Source organism: Cololabis saira, chromosome 19 (assembly GCF_033807715.1).
Source record: "Cololabis saira isolate AMF1-May2022 chromosome 19, fColSai1.1, whole genome shotgun sequence".
NCBI classification, from domain to species: Eukaryota; Metazoa; Chordata; class Actinopteri; order Beloniformes; family Belonidae; genus Cololabis; species Cololabis saira.
The window spans coordinates 8417641-8434981 of NC_084605.1; the positions used below are offsets into that span (position 1 = coordinate 8417641).

Below are 17341 nucleotides of genomic sequence, written 5' to 3' on the forward strand. Positions count from 1 at the left end.
AGTAAAAAATAATCTCATTAGCCTACACTTAAAACAAGGAAAAAACAACAATTTTCACCTGTTTCAAGTAGATTTTCACTTAAAATAAGTAGAAAAATCTGCTAGTGGAACAATATTTTTTTGCTTGTAATGATAAGATAAATTTTGTCCCACTGGCAGATTTTCCTACATATTTCAAGTGAAAATTTACTTGAAACAGGCGAAAATTGTCAAATAAGTTGTTTTTCTGGTGTTATTTTTCTGGTGATGACTCTAAATGTTGAAATAGCAGTAAAACCACATTCATTGATGAAATGACATAAGGGATGAAAAGGGGGATGGCAGTTTTACAGGGGGGATGATTTTGACCGTTTATATTTCAGGGGGGATGCCGTCCCCCCTCATCCCCCCTCAACTCGAGTACTGAATATCATCAATACTGCGGCTGTCAGAGCGCAGCCCAACTGCGTTTGTTTCAGAGGCTGGATCGATATTCCGATCCATTGTTCATTATCAACAACAACAAGAAAACTTAAAAAAAAACTTTACCGGAGAAGCTTTGGAGGTAAAGACGCGGCTGTGGCGGACGAGCACGCGCGGCGTGGACGCGGACGCTCACCTGTTGATGATCAATAGAGGGGAGGGGCCCTTATATGGGTGATGACGTCACCGCGGGGTTCATTTGAATGAATGAATGAATGAATGAATGAATGAATGAATGAATGAATGAACAGAGGTGGAAAAAGTACAAAAATATTGTACTTAAGTAAAAGTACAAATTTTCTGCTTGAAAAATACTTAAGTAAAAGTAAAAAAGTACCTCAAATTAAATATAATAAAGTACCAAAAGTACATGGTGTAAAATGTACTTAAGTACAAAGGTAAAAAGTACAAAGTACAAAATTCAAAGTACAAAATTATTTTCAAAAGGATTGCAAAGAAATGAAGTCCCAACATTGTCATGCTGTCGAAAGTGGCTTTATTCCAAGAATTTGCTTACAACTCTTAATAATGGTGATATTATTCTGACCCCTTTAGCGTTTGTCTCCATTACCCCATTTTAATTTCTCCCTTTGCTCATCAGTACAACCCCAGCCTGTAGTATGCTGAATGAATGAATGAATGAATGAATGAATGAATGAATCTTTATTTCGGCTTTTACACACTTTTTTACAAAACAAGATGAAAAGGTAAAATATGAAAAAATAAAAATAAAATAAAACACATTCTAGAATGTTTTTGATAATATACTTTATAATTATACTGTTTTATATTTATTTACAATATTTTCTTTAAACATTTCCTTAAACTTGAAGATAAAATTGCAAATTTTTAGGTCGTTTTCACAACTATTCCATATTTATCCAGCCTTAATTGATGTACATCTCTTTTTAATATTAGTTCTTGATGTCGTCGTCTCAAACATGAGTTTCCCCCTCAGGTCGTAGAACAGGTCCTGAATGTAGTTTGGAAGCAGTTTCTGCTGAGCTTTAAAGGCAAATAGAACAGTTTTCTGCTCTGCTATATATATATATATATATATAGTATTATATTTAATAAAGAGATTATTTGTTGGTTTATAATAGTCAGATCTATTAATTATCCTTAAAGCTCTTTTCTGTAATAGGAAAATATGGGTAAGGGTTTTTTAATTTAAAATTAAAAAAAAAAAAAAGCTTTAGTAAAACTGAGACAGCGGCTTCATCCAGATCGTTGAAAACTGTTTCTTTAACTGATATTTATTATTTATTTAAAACTAAGATCGGCTGCAGCTTCTCGACTGGCCGCTAGAGGCTCCGAGAGCGAGTCCATCTCCACTAATGTCCACGTTAAAAAGTCCATCTTTAGAGAAGAAATAAACATATTTATAGTCTAGTTCAAAAAAACATTTTGGTGTCAATCGTTTGATTTCACGTCCATGACGACTCTGAGGAGGGTGAATGTTATTGTACCACGCCAGGAGAGTTTATATCAGGCAATTGTACGTTTGTGCTTGTACGTTTTGACCGTAAAGAAACGTAATTATCGTCAGTTTTGTGAAATAAGACCTGGAAACAGGCATTGTGGCATAGAATTGTCAAATTGGTTTAATTCACCATGCGAATTGTTACAGATTACTTTTGTAATACTGTATTTGACCCGGTCTTTGTACGTTTTGACCGTATAGAATCGTAATTCTTGCCATTGTAAGAATGAGATGTACCTGCTGTATTCTACTGCCCTTACTTTTTAACAACTTGTAATTTTTATTATTTTACCTCTTTTCTTATCATTTTATTTGTTATTTACTGTTTAATTGTGTCTTGCCGCTTTTAATGTTGACGTAAAGCACTTTGAATTACCTACTTGTGCTGTACAAATAAACTAAAATTCATTTATTTCTAATATGATTGATTGACGGTCGGGTCAGCCAATGGCTGGCTGTTATCCCTTCGTCATCCATAGTCATTTTTGATTTGTTCGTCGAGATGTTAAATGATTTATCCTGCCGGAAACGTTTGACGGCCGCTCTGCAGGTATTTCAAAGCTACATTTGACCAAAGATCCCCTATACAGAAGATAGTGCATTACCGTTACTGCCAATGGTATGAAATGGTATCCACTTCCTGTCTCCTAAGTGGGCGTGGTCGCCCCTCTCCCCACATCGTTTTGGAACATACAACACTAGATACAGTACAACTTTCTTCCAAAAAGACTTAAATAATAAAAATAACAGTATTATTAAGCAAAGAAGCAAGTTTTGTTTTAGTTTTAAACTTAATTTTATCCGATGGGAAAACGATGAGAGCCAAATCTCGCGAGAGTGTGTTGCTCAGACAGAGACAGGTCTCAAACAAAGTTCTTTTTCTCCTAACCTGTCGGTCTGAAAATTGCCATTTTGGTGTCAGAATGTTCAGAAGGCTTGTGGCTTTTGAAAAATGGGTCCCATATTTACTTAGGTTACTATGGGGTGAAGGAATTGGTAATAATCTGTGCTCACGTTCACTTTTCCCATAGGACTCAATAGACTCAGGACCTACTTCCTGTCTCCTAAAGGGGCGTGGCAGTCACGTGACACAGATACAGGAAACCGAACCGTAGTGGGCTGTCTCGTTTATTGAACGTCTCTGGTTTGACTGACGTGTGGTGGGCGTGTTCCTGTCGGCCTCCATAGCTCCATAGCTCCGCCTCCGCATATTTTAGTAGAATTAGGGGCGTGGCTTTATGAGTGACATCTACACTGTTTGTTTGAATAAAGACTTAGCGTGGCTTTACGTGTTGCCTCCCTACAATTTGCAAATTTAAAGTCAGAATTTCTGTTTTTTCCATGTTTTACTCCACTGAAGCCGTTGTGCTGATGCAGAAATGCACTTTGAGCCGCAGCATCATCAGCTGACGTGACGCCGGTGACGTGGAGGTTTGGACCCGCTGCGTTTCATAACTGTAATCTGGTAAAAGCAAGCAGGGAGTTTAAAGCCACCAGCTGTTCGTACATTTAAACCTTTAATCTGCAGAGGAAGTCCCCGCCCACATCCAGTTGTTCCAGATGATTTATCCTCTCAGACTCACAGTCATGTGGAAGTTCCCACACCCTTTCTGGAAGTGCTCAACATAATCTGTGTTGTGGTAATTGGCAAAAGTAACTTCAGATTAAAACGTCACTTTTATTTTGCTTTGCTTTTATTATTTTAACAAAAATTTTACCAAAAAGAATCACGTGGGCAATCCTATCAGTCACCTGGGTTAAAACAATGCAAACAAGGAAAGAAATCAGCAGCAACGGTTTTAGATTGGTAATATTTGTTGCAGAAAGGTTTTAAAAACATTTCTGAAGAAAGTCTCCCGACTCATGTCTAGGGTTGCCACCCGTCCCGTAAAATACGGAATTGTCCTTTATTTGAGAACAAAACGATTTGTACCGTATTTTCATTAACTTTTACACCATATTCTAGTTGAATTATTGAAATAAATTAACCTTTACACCATATTCTAGTTGAATTATTGAAATAAATTAACCTTTACACCATATTCTAGTTGAATTATTGAAATAAATTAACTTTTACACCATATTCTAGTTGAATTATTGAAATAAATTAACCTTTACACCATATTCTAGTTGAATTATTGAAATAAATTAACTTTTACACCATATTCTTCACCTGTAGGCTATATTACTGATATGGACATACGTAGCATAGGAGGCTATTTCAGTTGCTAGTAGGTTGGCTGTCTGTACAGTCATGCAAGTTCAATGCTATTAAAGCACTTTAAACTTTAAATCAAAGCATTTTGTTTTTTCATATAAAATAAACACATTTTTATTCAGTTTAGAAGTTTTGGGGCTTTTTTTTGGCTCCTGCGCTGCTGAAATCAGGGCGTCCCTTATTTCTATTTCTGAAAGGTGGCAACCCTACTCATGTCATATCCACTATCAGGCATGGTGGTGGGGGGGTCATGGTCTGGGTTGCGTTACCTGCAGGACCAGGACATGTTGCAGTCAGTGAGAAAACCATGAACTCACTGACGTAATAGAACAAAAACAGGACCAGAGGAATAAACTTTAATAAACTTTTATTTTGAAAGGATTCAAACAAAAGGAACAGTTTGCATGATTACATCACTTCCTGTTTCAGCAGAAGGCTACATGATGACATCTTTATTTGTGACATCATTAACTTCACTTTTATTTTCAGTGTCTTTGCTAATGCTAGCAGCCAGTGAGCTCGCTAGCTAGCTAATATGATTCTGTGACTTCAGCGTGAGCTAGCGAGCCGCGGCGGCGCTGTGTCCGGACTGTCAGGTTCAAAAGGAGCCAGCTCCACCCCCCCCCCCCCCCCCCCCCCCACCCAGGAAGTGGGAGAGCACGAACATCTCAGCTTGTACAAGTCAACAACCAAAACAAATACCACTTTTTAGTGCCGGAGCCGCTGGTCGACAGAAACTTCCATGGATGCTTCGAAAAGTTTACGTTTCCCTTCAAACTTCCTCACACACACAAACACACACACACAGACAGACAAACACACAAGATAAGAGCACTGAGTTTTGTTATCTTACTAAAGGATTTCTACTGGTTTGGCTACAGGAGCTAACAGGAAGTGCAGGTTAAACTCCTCCTCAGCCGTTACCGTGACAACGACCCCTCGCCATCGTCGAGTGTGTCGTTTCTCTCCGCCCCCACGCCACAGTCACGTTGACCAAACAAGGCAGCACCCGTCTCGGAGGCTGAAATCTGCCCGGTAACAGGTGACCATGAGGTCCAGACCAGCAGAAAAACCCGGTCAGAGACACGTCGTCCTCACGAGAAACCGCTGACCCGACCCCACGTGATGGTGTGAAGACATTCAAATCCTTAGACGTACAGCTACTGACCTCAGACCTTCTCCGACTGATTCAGGAGCGGATCCAACATGTGTTTTGGAGCGATCGAGCAGAACAATGTGCAGGTGTGTAGCGAAGCTTTTGACCCGACTGTGACTTTGAACTCGTTACCGTGGTGAACAAGAACAAAACTCAAAACACCCGAAATATCAGAGTGATGCTTTTTGATTACTACAGTTAAACAAACTCTACGTAGGGATCCCCTGGGTACGGCCAACCCCAACCTGATAGGGAATTACGACGTGTGTGGGAACCAAACAGGTCCGTGTACTTCGCGGCCATCCGTTTTTTGTTTTGAAATGACAAAATAAAAATAGAGAAATAATCCAAAATAATCCGTTTCCCATCTTTTGTTTTGATAATAAAAAACGGAAAACGGATCGTTATCCATTATCTGTTATCCGATTTCATTGATGTGTTTGAAAATCAAAATTGGGAATTAAAACAGCGAATGGAAAACTCTTTTCTCTATTTCCTATTACTATTCGCTGTTTTAATTCCCAATTTCGATTTTCAAACACATCAATGAAATCGGATAACGGATAATGGATAACGATCCGTTTTCCGTTTTTTTATTATCAAAACAAAAGATGGGAAACGGATTATTTTGCATTATTTCTCTATTTTTATTTTGTCATTTCAAAACAGGGTTCGCCCAAACAGAAGCCACCGTGTAGAAACCGCTTCTGATCAGCAGGAAGATCTTTAAAAACACCAAATCCCACAACTTTAAAAACGCTGACGAGCGCCGGTTTACAGTGATCGTAAAAGAGGAGGAAACACTCCGTCATGATAACCCATCGGGGGAACCGTGCAGTCCACGAGGACTCATGGTGGCCGGAGGATCTCCCAACTCGTGTGCATGAGTCAGAACCAGCTCCAGGTTCAGGTCTGGATGTAAACGCTTGTGAGAACTGTCTTGAACCGTCATGGTGGGTTTCAGGTACCTGACGGTGCCGTGCCACTGCTTCCGGACCTTAAAAAGTCGGGGTGTTGGCCGTGCCGTGCCCTGAACCCAAACACCCCCTTGTAACCAGTCACCCCCGACGTGTGAAGACGAGTCTTTGTAATCCCTTTTGAGAACATCCCAGTAACGAATCAGTAGACGATGAAGTCCTGAGGTTTGGATTTACGAGAAAAAGCTCTCGGGCGTTGAACCTTGAATCTTTGGGAAGTTTCCAGAAAAATCCCTGAAGGAGACTTCTGAAGTCTTTTGAAATGGAATCGTGTGAATCTTTTTAAAAAAAAGCCTTTGGATTATTATTCAAAGCCCTTATGTCTCCTGGTTCTGTTTCTGAGGTGTCCAGGTCTAAGCTTCTCCTTACGCATTGCCACAATCCCTGTGCACGGTCTTCCCTGAGGATTCCATCCAGGAGAGCCGATCTGGACCAGAATCTGGATCCACTATAAGGATTCCGTTCTGGAGCTGCATATTCAAGACGGTCTGGGACGATCAGCTCCAGGTATCGTCTCAAAGCCGGGCCAGATCCGTGGTTTTACATCCCCCCCCCACCCCCATCTTCAGCAGGTTCATTTCAGAAGTTAAAGTGACGGGGTGAAAGCGGTGGACAGGTGCTGTGGGGCGCTCACGTGAAGCCCGTGGAGAGTAAAATCAGACTAGGTGCAGATTTAAAACGAGTGCTGTGCTGGTTTCACCAGTAGGGGGCGCTGGTCTCCACGTGGCCCCAGCTTTGCCACTCGGGGAAGATCCCCGAGGACATCCTGGGACTTCCAAACGGGTCAAAGTCCATCTTGCCACCACCGCGGCCCCTCTGGATCTCCAAACCCGAGGCCGTCTCGGGGATCCGGCTCGGATCTACCGACACCAGCTGGTAGTTTTCGCCGAGGTTGTTGTCCCAGAAGGTCTGGTGCCGCGTCTGGTACCGGACGCAGAACTCCACTCTGTCAGAGGTGCCCGGGTCCTCCGGCACAGACACGGAGAAGGAGAAGGTGTCGGTGTCGGGGCAGCCGTAGACGTTGTTCAGGTATACGCACCCGACGTCCTGGAAGGACCTCCACGAGTCGAAGGTGATCCGGACCCAGACAGACTTCTCGAAGCAGATGTTCCGCACCTGGACGGTCCCGGAGAGGAGACGCTCCTGCACCGAACAGGTCTCCAGAGAAACCTGTTGAGCCTTCAGCCGGTTCCTGAGGTCCAGGTAGTCTTCGGCTGGTGGGGTGAAGTCCAGAACCAGACTTGAACCAGAATCAGTAGAGTCTGAAAGGAGAAGAGAAGGAAGAACGGAGGTCAAATCTGAGAGACGCTACAAGCAGTACTGGAGTTGAGGGGGGATGGCATCCCCCCTCATCCCCCCCTGAAATAAAAACAGTCAAAATCATCCCCCTGTAAAACTGCCATCCCCCCTTTCCATCCCTTATGTCATTTCATCAATGAATGTGGTTTTACTGCTATTTCAACATTTAGAGTCATCACCAGAAAAATAACTTATTTGACAATTTTCACCTGTTTCAAGTAAATAAGTAGAAAAATCTGCCAGTGGGACAAGATTTATAATTATTACAAGCAAAAACATTTTGTTCCACTGGCAGATTTTTCTACTTATTTCAAGTGAAAATCTACTTGAAACAGGTGAAAATTGTTGTTTTTTCCAGTGATGAGTCTTGTTTTAAGTGTCATGAGATTTTTTTTACTAAAATGAGACATTTTAACTAGAAATAAGACAAATATTCTTGTTAAGATTTTGAGTTTTTGCAGTGATCCATTTTACTTATCCTGTGAAGGACAGAGTCATATTGATAAGTTCAGAAAACTGTTTTTTATTGTTGTGTTTTGATGTATTTGATGTAAGCCCAGTGGATATTTAAAGCTTACAGAAGGCTGCATTTAACTGCTGCTATGTCATTCCTGCAGTATTTCTGCAGGTGTTTTGGTCACTGCTATTATTTGTAATATATTATATTATTTGTAATCAGCACAAATGATCTGTCCCCATATGATAAAATCCACCATCCCCCCTGATTTCTTTTTACAACTCGAGTACTGGCTACGAGAGCCTACAAATCGGAACATCATCGCCATCAATAGTCGTCACCAGGCGCTGGAGGCAGCAGCCAATAAGGAAGCACCAACATAAGCAACGCCTCCCCCAACTGGCCACGGTTACATGATGTTTTTTTAATTCAGAATTAATTATTCAGAATTAAATAATTCAGAATTAAACTATTTTCCTTCGAGTTAACATGGAAATAGTAATTCCGAATTGAGGTTTACATGGAAAACACGTTTGATCGGCTTTATCCAATTCCTCTTAAGGTCTGGGGGTTGGGAAGGTTCTGATTGGATAGGGGGCGGACCGGAAGTTACGTCTACCATCTGTTCTTTTAATTATTTCCAGGTCCTCCAAGCTATTTATTAAATAAATGGTCTCTGCTCTTGACCACCGTTTACTGCGTGCTGCCATCTTGAAACTTTGTTTGGAAAACAAGCCCAGCGCGGAATATAAGCGTCATGGAGACAGACGGGCGAAGGAACGAGCAGCGCAGAAAGACCGGAATTAATTTAAAGAAGAATGAGTGTATAGATGATCGTAGGGCTGTACGATTAATCGATTTTAAATCTAAATCGGATTTATTAATCAAGACAATGTTAAAAAAAGGAAAATCGGAAAATCGATTTTTTACTTTGTTTGGTCAAGAAGATTGTTAATGTTGTCACTTTACTAAACTCAAGGAGGATTTACAGTATCTTTCAATTGCACTTCATTCCCAATAGGGAAATTTGTTTATTTTTCTTTCAAAATAAAGATAAAATATTTGAAACAATTTATTCCATTGTCTTTTGTAGTTTTACCAAAAAAATCTAAATCAAAATCGAAAATCGGGTTTTCAGGAAAAAAAAAAAAAAAAAAAAAAAAAAAAAAAAAAAAAAAAAAAAAAAAAATCGGGATTTTATTTTTGTCCAAAATCGCCCAGCCCTAGATGATCGCGGAATTATTCTATTCGGATTTAAAATCGGAATAAACCAGCCACTTACTTCGGAAATTAAGTTTAATTCGGAATGGCCATTTTCATTCGGAATAAGGTGTTTACATGGTAATTTTTACTCATTTTAAAATCGGATTTAATTTTAATTCTGAATTAAAGAGGAATTAAACTTTGCATGTAAATGCACTGAATGAGTCGAAACCTTTAGTTCAATTCGGAATCAGACGAAGCCGTTTTTCTCGTTTTCTAGATTCAAAGAGTCAATAATCACATTGAACCACAGGTGGCGATCAAGCACCAGTATTTAAAGTAAAGCAGATGTTCGGTTCCTCTACCGACCACTAGGGTCCAGATCCAGACCTGTAGTTCCTCTACCGACCACTAGGGTCCAGATCCAGACCTGTAGTTCCTCTACCGACCACTAGGGTCCAGATCCAGACCTGCAGTTCCTCTACCGACCACTAGGGTCCAGATCCAGACCTGCAGTTCCTCTACCGACCACTAGGGTCCAGATCCAGACCTGCAGGTCCTCTACCGACCACCAGGGTCTGGATCCAGCTCCTCCAGCACACAGACAGCTCACCTCGGACGTCTGCGAGCTGCAGTCCCGCAGCAGCGCCCTCCATCTCCCGCAGGTGGAGCTGCAGCTCGGTGAGCAGGTCGTCCTCGGCCTCGTTGAAGACGTGCACGGTGGTGAGCGCCAAACCCCACGAGTCCGCGAACACCACGCTCTTCCTCTCCCTCTTCATCCTCAGCACCATCTGGCTTTTGCCGCGGCTCTCCTCAGCCGCCGCTTCCGTCGATGCCTTGGTTGCCACGGAGACGACGGAGAGGCAGGGCCGCTGCGGCCGGCAGAATTGCGGCAGGGCGCCCGGCGCCGTCGGACGGCCGTCGCTGCGGTTGCCGACGAAGGAGCGGAGAGGGGGGGAGCTGGCGAGGCAGATCCTGACGGCCATGTCCACGGGCGTGACGGGAGACGGACCACCGGGGTTCGAGCTGGGAAGGACCCTGAGGAGAGACGGAAGACGTCAAATTACTGCAAACTAGGGACGTCCCGATCAGGTGTTTATGGCCCAGATCCGATTCATTTGATTTTGATTATCTGCCGATACAGAGTCCCGATTCCAATACTTTGGTAAGACATTTAAAATAATGGATGAATGCAAAATAAACAGATCCAGGTTGTCCCCCTTTTTTATTTTATTCAACTTATTTCATCATTTTGTACTTAAACAGTGAAGTTTTCTTCTGAGGCAGCTTGAACTAGGGGTGGGCAAAAATATCGATATGGCAATATATCGCGATACTTTTCCAGCTGATTCAATATCGATATTCAAAATTTGAATATCGATTTTTTCCCATTATATCACCCAGTGCTCCTACCTAAGTGACAGTCCTGGGCATTGCCACTCTCTACCAACCCTGGGAGGGCCCTGCACTGAGCTCAGGTTTTATTTCACGTTTTATTTCATTTTATAATTTATTTTTTATATAACACAATTGCCTGTCCTTAAAAAATGAAAAATAATGGACAGAGGTTTATTTATTTATGGATTTATATCTATACTGACTGATCACTGTGCCTGTCCTTGGTTTTAGTACCATCTTTCTTGTGTTTATTATCATTTGCCACATAATTAAAGCAACCTCATACTAAATTTAATGTTAATTTCATATGATGTAAATAATATGAAAAACATATACAAATATGTTGTAACTTTAGCTTGTATAGTTATAATAAAACATTGAATTGTCACTATAATCTGATGAACGTGCAACTGGGATTTTAAGATCCATCACTATCATCTGATGTACATATATACAACTTGGATTTTAAGATGTGTAATGCATTTTTAAATTTTTCGGTGAACTATGTAGAATATAATAATCGGGATATCGCATAATCGGGATATCGCAATGTGTATCGTATCGTGGCTCAAGTATCGTGATGCATATCGTATCGTGAGGTCCTTCCCAATACCCACCCCTAGCTTGAACAATCAAGTAATAATAGTTCAACTATTAACGAATACACATTTTAGTTAAATAAAAACAGCAGCTCAACTTAAAACAACCAGCAGGCATGTAAAAAAATAAGCAAATAAAAGTGCAACAGTGTCATAAAGTAAGGCAGTAATGTGGTTAATAGTCTCTTACTTCTTACTGTCCTTTTCTGGCTTAAAGAATAAAACGTTCGTGGTTTAAGTGACCTACAGTCACCATTGTAACTGAAATTTATTTATTTACCTCCGCTGTAACGCTGCTTTGTGCATGTGCAGATCACCAGAAACGACTTTATTGAACTCACTTTACCTGACACAGCCCACACTCCACACCCCCACTTTACCCATAGCTTCCTTCTTATCAGCAGCGTTGTTGTGCAACATTACGTGGACCTGTTGCTTGTTGATACCAGTTGTTTAGTTTTTTGTCCATCATCTGTTTGATGCACTGATCAAAATAATGAGAATAAAATGCATATCCGATCCCTGATCGGAACGCAACGTCCGATTCCGATCAAGTCTGAAACAACGTGATCGTGCCAGATTTCCGATCACATGATCGGATCATCCCTACTGTTAACACCTGTGTGGTTGAGACCAGAACCGACCGAGACCAGGTCTGGGTCTGTGAACACCCTAGTCTAGCATTCACAGCACTGCAGGACAAAAGTAAGTGAACCCTGAGGCCTAACAGCTGCTTCAACCTAAGCTAGCGTCTCTGTATCAGAGTAGGGCTGGGCGATATATCGAGATTTTAATATATATCAGAGAAGAGAAGAGACAGAGAAGTGGAGTTAGACCCCGTCCACACGTAGCCGGGTATCTGCTAAACCGAAGATATTAAGATATTAACGCGGCAGCTCCGTGGCGGCCGGGACACGGGGGGACTCGGGCTCGTTAACTGCGGCTTACAGAGAAGGAGACGCGCCTCCCGGGGAAGCTGCAGCTCCCCCGGGAGGCGCAGATGATCTACAGGTTAGAATGCTTATGAATGTGGTCGAAAAAGCAGATCTTCGGTTATGTGTGGAAGGGTTTTTTAAAAAACGATGTAATGTGGATACAAATTATTTTATAAACGGAGGGGGGGAAATATTCGGTTTTAAAAATACCCAGCTACGTGTGGACGGGTCTTACTTTTTAAGTGTGACTTTAGAATATAAAATACAAGAAAATATTGACGGTGGCCAAACAAATTGTAAACACAGGTCGCACAAATGATGCTGCATGGTGACGTTTCTGTGACGTTCTGAGCCTAAATCTCCGTTTTCCTCTGTTTAGACGCAAATGTGAAAACTGAGTTTTTGAAAATCTCCACTTTGGCCGGCATTTTCAGAAATGATCGTTTTTGGTGACTTTGACCTCCGTTTTCGTGTAAACGAACGGCCAAAACGCATGAAAACGCCTCCGTTTTTGCTCCGTGTAAACGGTGCCTCAGACTCCAGCCCCTTTTACATTGGCGGGTAACTCCACGCTTACCTGTGAATAACCCGCTTCCCTCCGAGGGTCAGGTCTGATGTAAACAGAACTAACGTAGGGCGGCGGGTTGTGGGAGAGGTTTGTAGATCACATAACCCGAGTACAGTTTTATTTATTATTATTATATCAAATAAGGAAGTAGCTGACAAGAGTAACAGTAGCAGGACGTCACAGGTAGGTGGAAGGTGAGTAACTGGGGCGACGAGGAGATCTGTGAGTTACTCGGAGCCGAGGACGCCATAAACCGGAATCATAAAGGATGATGGTCCTTTGTTTGAAGAAGTGGCCACAAAAATGTCAAACCGAGTCTTTGCAAAAAGCAAAACCCGGCCAAAACATGCTCATCCTGATGTTCAGCCATCCTCGTTTTGAAAACTACACCTGTATTTATCCTGCTGATGTGGGGATGAGACGTGATTCTGCACGCCTCGCCTTCAGGCCCGAGGTGACAAATAACACACCTTGCCTTTATATTTAAACACACATTCCCCATCCAGCGATAATAGTAGGATACGATCTAGAAACACCTGATTATTTTTTGTAAAAAAAAAAAAAAAAAGGGTAGAAAAAAAGTTTTTCATTCATTTGTTTATTTAGTCACAATTTCTGGGTTTTTGTTGTATATTTGCACTTTATGAAACCTCCAAATATTCTCTCAAAAAACTGCTATTTTATAAAGTCAGAAAATTTCAATAAGTTTAATAAGTAAGAGGTTTCTTTCGTATACATTTGAGGGTTTGTAATGTCAAAATGTAGATTTTTAAACATTAAATCTTATTCCTGATGAAGTCACAATGACATGACGCCAGCTAGTTCAGATTCACAAATCTAAACCTGTTTTTAATGTACATTTACTTTTTCCCCCCAGTTCTGAGCTTTCTTTCTCTTGCAAATTCATGAATTGACAACATTTAGGTTCCTTTGTATATCAAATTATTGCCTTTGATGTCACAACTTTTGAGTTTCCTATTGAAAATTTAGTCATAATTTTACTTATTTAGTCAAAAATGCCTCTTATTTCAGTTTATTGTTTGTGAACTCTCACAAAAATGTTTATAAAGCCCCAGTTTCTTACACATTTTCCCCCACAACAATTATAAAAGTGTTTCAGGTCAGAAACTTTGAGTTTATCTTGAATAAATAAATTTATTTTATTATTTTTTTAATCAAATGGTCCAAATACGACCCTGTGCTGACTCCAGGACATTTGGATCCACTTACCTGGTTAATGATCCTTTAATTTGCACATTTATTGCCAAATAAGGCCATGCAGCCACTGTTGCGCACTTTCTATCTTCCTTGTTTCTCACCTCGCACGGTCCACGCAGGACGATGTCGCTGCAAGACACGTCACGCCCCGACGAAGCGGCCGCAGGAGGGGCAGTTTCCAGGTTCTCGCTTCACTTTTATCCCCTTTTTCTTCGGCTTTTGGGCCATTTTACGACCCCAGACCTGCATCTCGGCGTCCGCACGCAGCGCAGCGCAGCGGCCCCACCCCCGGGAGGAGAGCAGCCAATCAGCGGCCAGACACGTCGCGCACATAGACGTGCTGCTGCGATACGTCAACGTCGCCGCCATATTGGATGTGGCAAGACTGCGCTGTAAACTAATACAAGTAAATTGACTTATTTTCATAAAGCGCCTTTCTACAAAGAAATTTAAGTTTTACGTCTCATTTATTCATTCACACACGCACTAATATACTTGGGAAACAGTTAGGCACCAAATATAATATATTTAATTTTCTCAGATGGCAAAAATAAGAACTTTATTGATCACACATAGGAGTAATTCATGTTATATCAGCTATAGAGAACAAGGTAGTGCCGAAAAACAATATATATCCCCCCTCACAAAAAGAAGAAAAATAGAGAAACATATTTTCTCATCAACAAAACATATTTTAAAATTAAAAAAAAGTAACAAAATAACATATTTGAACCATTTCTCAGACAATAAAATAACATTTGAACCATTTTTCAGACAATAAAATGACATTTGAACAATTTTTCAGACAATAAAATAACATTTGAACCATTTTTCAGACAACAAATAACATTCTTATTTTTGTGAGGGGGGATATATATAATATATATCCCCCCTCACTAAATAAGAATGGAGGTAGTGCCTAAAAACAATATATTATATTGTTTTTCGGCACTCCCTTGTTCTCTAATATAACATGAATTACTCCTATGTGGGATCAATAAAGTTCTTATTTTTGCAATCTGAGAAAATTAAATTATATTTTATTATATTTGGTGCCTTACTGTTTCCCAAGTATATTAGTGCGTGTGTGAATGAATAAATGAGACGTAAAACGTAAATTTCTTTGTAGAAAGGCGCTTTATGAAAATAAGTCAATTTACTTGTATTAGTTTACAGCGCAGTCTTGCCACATCCAATATGGCGGCGTCGTTGACGTACGGCTCAGCGCTCGATGGGGCGTCTACGTTCAAGAGTACCTGGCTGCAGGCAAGATGGCCGACAAGGGCGCGGCCATTTTTTCCAGCCATACCGGAATTCCAGACCGGAAGTTGGTCTTCTTCGTGTATATTATTCGTCGCGCTGATCCAGACAGGAAGTCTTTTTTTTTTTTAACTTTATTGAAAATATATTCATATACAAACAACAAGGCATCATATCTTTTTTCCAACATGTATCAGGGAAAAGGTGCATAAAGAGTACAGAGGAAAAGAAATTAAATTTAAAAAGAAAAAGGAAAATAACTCAAAGGGCTAGGGCTTATCCAATAAATTATATTCTTCAATTGTGTTCAAAAGTTGTATTGCAGGAAGTTGGTCTTCTTCGTGTATATTATTCGTCGCGCTGATCCAGACAGGAAGTTGGTCTTTTTTTCACAATTCTTTATTTCAAATTGTCAACAATATTTATATTTTCCTATTTATCCGTTTTCTATTAATTCTATCTTATTTTCTGGAATCCACTTAAACACAACATTACACTATCATGCTGGCAACAGTAAGAACTTGACTTGGAGTTCTTTTTTGAAATCAACTTTTTATTCTCAGAATATCAAATAGAAAAACAAACATGCATAGAAAAAAAGACACAAAACAAGGTAAACGCATGAACAATGAGCAGGAACAAATTACACTGAACATAATGGAAAAAATATCAAGATCAAAGATCAAAAGATTTAAAAAAAAAAAAAAGACTTAAAAAAGGCTCCCACTGGCCAGCATGATCTCAGCCTTCAGTCTGGTCATGCCCTCTCCTTCAAGGATTTTGATCAATATCTGAAAAACAGTTAAATGATCTAATCATACTCTAACGTGTGCACTGTTTTGGTTTCATGTTTTCCAAAGGAATAAAATATTGACCACCTAATAATTTCCTTCCATTTCCCAAGGAAGCTCTATTGACCATCTTACCTCTGGGAGCATTACATCGAAAACAAAATCCAGTAGTCTTATCTCCCCTCCCTTTATTTTTGCTCCTATTCCAGTGACCTCCTCAATCACCCTCAGTAACGCAAAGATCTATTGAAAATAAAAGTACAAATCAATAAATTCATCTTTTATATGTTATATATCTGTGAACACACGTATACATGACTGATGGCATTTTCATTTATTTATTTATTTCATTTATTAACACCAGTGGGGCGAGTGTGTTTTTCTGTTAAAACTAAAAAAAGGAATTATTTAATAAGATCTCTTTTTCAGACTGACATCACCTCTACTCCATATGTTCTTCCATACTGGTCTAATATTGTTCCTGGACTGAACTGGATCCATATATGGAACCTTCCATACAAATATTTAATTACAAATAAAGTTAGAGAAGTGTCTTACAAACTAATTCATAGATATTACCCAGCCAAACATTATTTGTTAAAATTTAAGAAAGATTTGTGTGTTGATTGTTCCCTGTGTGAATCTGAACCTGAAACTGTAATTCACTTATTTTGGTTGTGTAACTCTACTGCCATCTTCTGGAGAGAAGTAACCCGTTACATCACCTTGAAGATTGACTCAGATTTTTCTTTAGATTGGAACAATGTACTTTTTGGTGTCCACGATGTCAAAAGTAAGAAACAGAAATAACTGTATGTCATAAACTTGTTAATAATATTAGGGAAGTATCACATACACAAAGGGAAATTTACTCACTCGAAACCATGCTTTATTGCATTCCAAAGGGAAACTGAACAGTACTTACAAAGTATTTGTGACTCGAATAACAAGAAAGCTATGAAAACTTGTGATTTGTGCACCTTATTTTCTGTATTTATTTAGCAGCCTACCCCCTGGCTGATGTTTGATATTTCATTGATAAGACTTGCGTTTGTATTGTTTGATTGTTTGTTCTGTTAATAAAAAAAAAAAAAAAAAAAAAAAAAAAAGATAGCACACCAAGTTACACGAGGAAAGACAAACCTCCGGATCAGCGCGGCGAATAATATACACGAAGAAGACCAACTTCCGGTCTGGAATTCCGGTATGGCTGGAAAAAATGGCCGCGCCCTTGTCGGCCATCTTGCCTGCAGCCAGGTCCCTCTCTCTACGTTTATATGTCTATGGCCCATGGATCTATGGCCGCGCAGCTCCTCG

General features: G+C 40.2%; 1 protein-coding gene across 1 annotated transcript; it reads right to left on the reverse strand.

Moving 5' to 3' along the window:
• Window positions 1-4789: 4789 nt before the first annotated feature.
• On the reverse strand, window positions 4790-14250 carry LOC133419478 (protein phosphatase 1 regulatory subunit 3C-B-like). The gene is made up of 3 exons (XM_061708672.1): window positions 14075-14250; window positions 9869-10293; window positions 4790-7558 (listed from the first exon to the last, which is right to left on the reverse strand). The coding sequence occupies exons 2-3, from the start codon at window positions 10239-10241 to the stop codon at window positions 6993-6995; spliced, it is 939 nt and encodes a 312-aa protein (XP_061564656.1). The 5' UTR covers window positions 10242-10293; window positions 14075-14250; the 3' UTR covers window positions 4790-6992.
• Window positions 14251-17341: the final 3091 nt, after the last annotated feature.

Bases quoted from the DNA above. Each gene is read 5' to 3' on its own strand.
- LOC133419478 (XM_061708672.1), bottom strand. From the start codon at position 10,241: ATGGCCGTCAGGATCTGCCTCGCCAGCTCCCCCCCTCTCCGCTCCTTC. The intron at 7,559-9,868 runs GTGAGCTGTCTG...TTCTCCTTTCAG, and splicing joins GCAGCTCGCAGACGTCCGAG to ACTCTACTGATTCTGGTTCA.